At 53.7% G+C, this 6,934-nt stretch overlaps 1 protein-coding gene across 2 annotated transcripts; it reads right to left on the minus strand.

Annotated features, from left to right (window-relative positions):
* Nucleotides 1-218: 218 nt before the first annotated feature.
* On the minus strand, nucleotides 219-6,422 carry LOC128641833 (uncharacterized). 2 transcript variants are annotated; one of them, XR_008399588.1, is made up of 2 exons: nucleotides 2,641-4,559; nucleotides 219-1,790 (listed from the first exon to the last, which is right to left on the minus strand). XR_008399588.1 is itself a non-coding variant. In XM_053694382.1 (2 exons), the coding sequence occupies exons 1-2, from the start codon at nucleotides 6,132-6,134 to the stop codon at nucleotides 1,213-1,215; spliced, it is 1,437 nt and encodes a 478-aa protein (XP_053550357.1). In that variant the 5' UTR covers nucleotides 6,135-6,422; the 3' UTR covers nucleotides 219-1,212. The 2 variants fall into 2 exon arrangements, 1 of the variants encoding a protein (XP_053550357.1); XM_053694382.1 differs by lacking the exon at nucleotides 2,641-4,559 and adding an exon at nucleotides 5,276-6,422.
* Nucleotides 6,423-6,934: the final 512 nt, after the last annotated feature.

A 6,934-nucleotide genomic window follows, 5' to 3' on the forward strand; every position in this document is an offset into this window, starting at 1 on the left:
GAAAACCCGCAGGTCACGTTTATTGTGGCAACACAAGAACTAACGACCGTCTGAATAAACATGGACCAGGGGGGCGGCAATCAGGTACTAGCTAAAACGTAGTAACCCATGCTAACAAGATGGGCAGTACCAGGGCGCAGGAGAAGAAGCAGAGCGTAGCTCAATACTATAAAACAGGGAATTCTCGGCATTGTAATCACACGGGCAGGGAACACCCCAGACGCGCGTCTGGGGACTTCATCCCTGGCCGGAAGTGCCGTCACTCTACCTCGATCACATCCTGCCCCCGGACACTGTCCACCCGCCAGCCCAGGGTGCAAACCACCACTCCGTACCAGTAAGGGCCAGGATTAAAAAAGGTGCGTAAACCAGATTGAAATACCTGGGGAGCTGAAACTTAACGTCCTTGGACTTACAGAAATAGGCTGGCTAGCCCTCATCAAGCCTTCGGATAGCCCTAGTCCCTGGGGACCACCATAAGGACGGATCCCCCTACTGATTGCAAAATAATAAACAAAGGGAGGGAAGGGTGGGGAAAACTTTGAGAAAAACAGCAGAAAGAGGACATGTGCTTCCTGTACTGGGCTTAAAAAGGTAAGCTGGAACCCCTCCTCTCTTTCTGCAACATTGTTTCACACACACAACACAACACTCCCCTCCTCCGTCTTGGCCTTAACCCTTATGTGCATTCCAGGCAATTTGCCTTACATTTCCTTAAGGGATTAAATGCCATATCCTCCTCTGTGGAAAGAATAACTTATAACTATATACATTCTTGGTTTAACATAAACTCAACTTAGTTTCTAAACGTAGAAATAAATAACACACAAAATAACGACACAACAACTTTTTATGGTTAGAGAAAACCCGCAGGTCACGTTTATTGTGGCAACACAAGAACTAACGACCGTCTGAATAAACATGGACCAGGGGGGCGGCAATCAGGTACTAGCTAAAACGTAGTAACCCATGCTAACAAGATGGGCAGTACCAGGGCGCAGGAGAAGAAGCAGAGCGTAGCTCAATACTATAAAACAGGGAATTCTCGGCATCGTAATCACACGGGCAGGGAACACCCCAGACGCGCGTCTGGGGACTTCATCCCTGGCCGGAAGTGCCGTCACTCTACCTCGATCACATCCTGCCCCCGGACACTGTCCACCCGCCACGAGATCGCCCGAATATCAAGGGCCACTCTCGCCGCCACCCAACTCACACAAATAGGAGTAGGGACTGACGTATATCTTCAATAAACAGGTCCATGCCATGGTCCGTAAGATGGACCCCGTCGCCTCGGTACAGGCTACGGTCAGCGGCCGTAATGAACTTGTGTTCCACAACAAAACCACCTAGCTCGCACATAAGCTTCCTAACATCTCTATTGAGCTTCTTGCGAACTTGGAACGCTGCCCTATGATTGGCCATGTGTCTCCACGTCAACCTCGGTATAATGTTTGACCAGCCCATTCTCACACCAGGCAACCAAGCTTTAAAGGTGCGCAGATCTGATTGGATCACTGCGCTCAAGTCCCGGCCGGGAATTGAGCCGAGATCATTCCCACCTAAGTGGATGATCAGCACATGGGGTTTCTCCCACCGCCTCATGGCGGATTGCAGTAACCCAGGCAGATCTGCCCAGCAAAGGCCTCTCCTCCCTAACCACCTAACTACCACCCTGGAGAATGAGAACCCAAGCTGCTGCCCTCCAGGTTGCGATGCCGCTCGGATAGCCGCCCAGTGTACGAACGAGTGCCCAACGATCCAGGCACGAAGTGGCCCACTTCTAGGCCCTGCAATAGAAACAAGAGTTAGGGCATATAATGGCAACGCAGTGTGCAACATTATCAACCAGCAAATATTAACATTGGGATATAAGTGGCCTAACGTAAATCTGATACCTCTTAGACTTCCACCTCCCAAGCGCCATTATGCGGTCAGCCGACCAGCCTAAAGTCGCCGCCGTCGTAGCAGCTCCAACCCTAAAGGAGTGAGGAGCTATAGTATTGGGATTCAAGCCCACTTTTTTAGCCGCCCACCCCAAAACCTTCCGAAATTGAAACCTCGTCAGGGGGGTACCATCCTGATGAATTAAAAATCTAACCGCACCCACTGGACGCCTGTCCGAGAAGGTCTTCAACAGTGCACTAGGGCAGCAGGCGGAACCCGCATGCGCGGGTAGCGACAGCCAGGCCCCCCTACCATCTTGATCGACTTTCGATCGAGGGATGAAAAGTAATACCCCATTATCCGTAAACCTGACGTGCTCCGCCAGGACGCCACCCACTTTCGCCAACTTAGACTGGGGGACCAATTCCCCCACTCGGAGAGCACCATGAAACGCCATGGCGAATGCCGCTGAAAAAAGCCGCACCTCGTAGTCTGAGGAACATACCTCCGGTAAAACACGAAGCAGGAGGACCAACCTGTCCGCCGTTATGGGTTCCCTAACGTCTGGACGCCGCGCTTCCGACCTTCCCCAACCCCTCAGTATTTGACGAATCAAAAACGTTTTGGAAGAGTCCGTCAGCGTGAATAGTTTACAGAAAAAGGACACCGCCGCCAACTGCGCGGATACCGCCCCTTTCTTAGCTAACTTAGCCCTAAGCTCCGCGAGCCAGCGCAATAGCCAGTCCTGCTCACCAGCACAAGAAGGAAATCCTTGGACATCGCAGAAGAATACCCATTCTTCCCAGTACCTTATATAGGACTTCCAAGTGGAAGGTGCCAGGGACGCCTTAAGCACCGGAATCAGGGACTGCCATCCAAAGCCACCTGCCAAAGAAAAGGGGGACAGGGAAAGCCATGAGTGGCAGCCTCAGGAGCACATTTCCTAAAATTTTCCCATTGAAAGCGAGATAGTGCATCAGCAATAACGTTTTTAACTCCTGGGACATGCCTAGCCCGAAACTCAATGTTCCGCTTGAGGCATCTCAAAACCAGAATTCTCAGATATCGAATTACTGGTGGTGAGGACGAAGAGAGACCGTTAATGGCGTAAACCACGCTCAAATTGTCCGTCCAAAAAATGACGGAGCGGTTCTCGAGCTTGTCCCCCCAGATCTCCAACGCCACCAGAATGGGGAAAAGCTCTAGAAGGCACAGGTTCCTGGTCAGGCCCCTGGCCGCCCACTCTGCCGGCCAAGGTTCGGCGCTCCACTCGCCATTGAGATAGGCGCCGTATCCAAAACCCCCAGCAGCATCAGTAAAGAGGTGCAGTTCTCGCGCCGGAGTCTGGGGGGTTCTCCAAATACAGATCCCATTGAAATCCCTGAGGAACAGATCCCAGACACGGAGGTCTTCCCTCATGTCACTATTAACCATTAGTTTGGCCTTAGGGGAAGTAACTCCCGGCAACAAGCGCTCCATTCTTTTCAGGAAAATCCTCCCCATCGGGATGACCCTCCCTGCAAAGTTGAGCAGACCCAAAACCGATTGGAGCTCTTTCAGCGTGCAAAACTGCGCCGCTGCGAGGCTCCTGACTGCTGCCAACATCTTCTGTACCTTATCAACCGGAAGCCTACATTCCTGGGCTACCGAATCAATTTCGATACCCAGGAAAGTTAGACAAGTGCAAGGGCCCTCCGATTTGTCTTCTGCTAAGGGGACTCCAAATTTCTCCATCAACAGCCGCATGGCGTAAAGGAGCAGCTCACATTCCCTAGACCCCTGTCTGCCGACCAGGAGAAAGTCGTCCAAGTAGTGAGCAATCCTATCCTCTCCTGTCACTTCCGCCACGGCCCAATGCAAGAAGGAACTAAACGCCTCAAAATAGGCGCAGGAAATGGAACACCCCATGGGCAAACAACGGTCAACATAATAGTGTCCGTTGAAGAAACAACCCATTAAGTAAAATGATGCGGGGTGAATCGGCAAGAGTCTGAAAGCAGACTCGATGTCAAGCTTGGCCAGTAAAGCCCCATGACCCGATCTGCGTACTACTTGCAAGGCATCATCAAATGACTGGTAATATACGGTACTTAAGTCCTGAGGAATGGCGTCATTGACTGACTTTCCCTTTGGGTATGAGAGATGTTGTATCATCCTAAACTTTCCTGGGTCTTTCTTGGGCACGACCCCTAGAGGCGAGATAACCAATCCCGGCATAGGTCTTTCCCTAAACGGGCCAGCCATTCTACCCAGTGAAACTTCCTTACCCAATTTCTCCTTTAATACCTCCGGGAAAAGGGAGGCAGATTTCAGGTTCCTGCGAGAAGCCGCACCCGAAACCGGACCTTGTACGGGGATAACAAAACCTTCCCGGAGCCCTGACTCCAACAAGGCCGCCGTTACCCTATCGGGGTATAGCGTGAGCCACTTACTAATTGCGGCCACCTTCAGCGGGGTGTCCGCTCTTAGCGACAGCAGGGCCTCTTGGCCCAGTCCTGTCCTGTCTCTCCCCTTTTTTAACGCAGTCTGCGGCAGGGTGAAATCCCCCGCAGATGCGACAAGCGTGCCGAAAGGAACACGCGGTTCCCAACGTGCATTGCTTGTCCTGGAATTTCCAACAAACCCCAGCTGGGCGTCTGCGAAATCTATTTGCGGGTCGAAACTGCGTTGCACCCGCCGGGGCCCCCCGCAGTACCTAGCGATTTCTCGGGACCCAGCCGGGCCCAGAGTTGCATTTCTACGCACCCGAAATCCAACAGTGGATTACCCACCATCTTTCTGCGGAACTCCTCATCATAATCCCGCCAGGCACCATCGCGATAATTATCAGCAATGATCTCCATGTTTTCCATGTATTTCAACACGGCTAAACACTGGTCCGGCCATTTTTGCAAATAGCAGGACGCATAGATCCTGAAACACCGGCGCCATTCGTGAAATGTATCTGGGCGCTGGTACTTCTTGGGGCCTGTCCCATCCTCCGCTCTCGCTTTCTGCCTTAGGGCTTCCACCGAGAGCTCGAAGATGTTAACAAATTTACCCTCTTGAATTCTCCGTACTGTCTTAGTCTTCAAATGCTCGTGCAGATCATAAGAAGACCAGGATCTAGTATCCCCTTGGAGTGCCACCTTCCGATTAACAGGCCTCCCCACCCCACTTATGCGAAGTCTGGGTGGGGCAGCCCTGTCGGACCTACCAGAGGCAATATAGTCATGACGGTCACGCAAACCCCCTTTTTCTGATCTCTTCTCATCAGTTAACCATCTAAGCATCTTATACATTCTTTTACTGCCCTTCCCATGCAACCCCAGTTCCTTGTCATTTTCTGACCCAGAATCATCCGAGGATGAGGTAAAACCCTGCAACCCCACTGAAACTGAGGACTCACCATCTCTCACACCGGTCCTGTTTGGAATCGCCACGACTCCCGAAGTAGAAGGACGCTCATCCTCTGACACCATGGAATCCTGGCCGCTCTCAGCACCTCTCTCCAACCCGCTGCCTGAATCTCCTGACGTAGCCATGTCGCTTTCCTGCAAAAGAGATTGCCAGAGAGGAGTACCACGAAGGGGAAGGTCTGCTCTACCCCTCCCCCTGTGCCCAGACCGTTCATGCATCCCCTCACACACATCATGGACATCATGGGTGCCTTCGCCACTTGCAACATCATCATACACACCCTGCTCATCTTCTGTAAAGTCCTCTATCTCTTCACTAAAATGTACTGACTTCTGAGTGATAGGGGTGGCTTTCTTACGTCTAGTGGATGCAACCGCTAAATCTAAGCTCTGAAACTGTTCTGGTGCACCATGTTTGGTAGAAGACCTAGTTACTACCTTCCTCGCTGCTGCCGGGGATGCGCCTGGAGCCTGAGGCCTAGCCCCTACACTCCCACCAATTTGCGCGCCAAAAGCGCCGCCTGCACGGGCGCCGCCTTTGCCCAAAGAAACCTCACTATTACTGCCAGCGCTCTTAGGCATACTCCTAGCGTGCCCAATAGGTGCTGCGCCACCTTTATAATTGCCCAATGGGGCCTTTGCCCCTTGACGAGGATTACTACCCGACGGGGCCTTTGCCCTTTGCCGGGCCGTAATACCCTTTGCAACCTGCCCACGGGGGCCTCCAACAGGGACCCCCGGGTTCATTTGGCCAGAGAAATGCCCCCCCTGAGGTAATTCCTCCATTGATTCACCAATAGCCCCCTCGTGAAGATCAACCCCCACAAGTGCTGCCCCTGTAGACCCCATAGCATCAGCAGAATTGCCCCCCGGAGCATAAGTTCCCCCCCGCGGCACTCCTCTCTTACCTTGGACGCCGCGCGGGGAACTCGACCTGCTCCGCTTCGATGACCGCTGACAAATGGCGGGACCGGCAGTGACGTCATCGGAAATGACGTCACCGGAAGTCCCGCCCTCGGAGGACCGCAAACCGGAAGTCGCCGCCGATGGAGGAACAGTCGACGCGGGAGCCTGCGCAACCACCGCCGGAGGACCAAGGACCACGTGGGACGCACCCGGAGACCCCGACAAAGAAGATGCCCACATCTGGAAAAGGGATACCGTGGCCGCGATGGAGTCCTGAGACACCGGAGACGACGTCGGAGGTAAGGCCGAACTGCTCCCACTAAAACTACCAACTATTGGGGCAAAAGAGCAAGGCCCGTAGGGGCCGGGGACCGGAACGCCACAAGGCCGAGAAGGGCCCGCCGCGACCACGCGAGGGGAGGGAGGCCCAGCCAGGGGGACCGGAGAGCAGGGGACAGAGGAGCTAGCGGCTGTAGACCGCATAGCGGGCCTAGCGGGGACCCCCGCTTTACCGGCTACTTTAGGGGGACATGTGGGCCTGTGAAGGCCAGAAACGGGCCCGGCAGGGCCCGACATCGTAACTAAATTGGGGCCTACGTCAGAACTAACCCCCCGTAAAGAGGGCTCACTCCCGGCCGCATGGCCGACGGGCTCAGACGCGCCATCTGGATGCCCAGCACTACCCCCCATATTGCTCACTAATGCCAGCACCGGAGGATTGATCAAGTGAAGGGGAAAGGGAG

Source organism: Bombina bombina, chromosome 11 (genome assembly GCF_027579735.1).
Source record: "Bombina bombina isolate aBomBom1 chromosome 11, aBomBom1.pri, whole genome shotgun sequence".
In the NCBI taxonomy this organism is placed as follows: domain Eukaryota; kingdom Metazoa; phylum Chordata; class Amphibia; order Anura; family Bombinatoridae; genus Bombina; species Bombina bombina.

What these genes read in the sequence shown, in the direction of transcription:
- LOC128641833 (XM_053694382.1), bottom strand. Translation starts at nt 6,134, where the DNA reads ATGGGGTCTACAGGGGCAGCACTTGTGGGGGTTGATCTTCACGAGGGG. An exon ending in CAGGACCGGTGTGAGAGATG is followed by an intron (nt 1,791 to 5,275) that starts GTGAGTCCTCAG and finishes TTTCTATTGCAG; the next exon opens with GGCCTAGAAGTGGGCCACTT.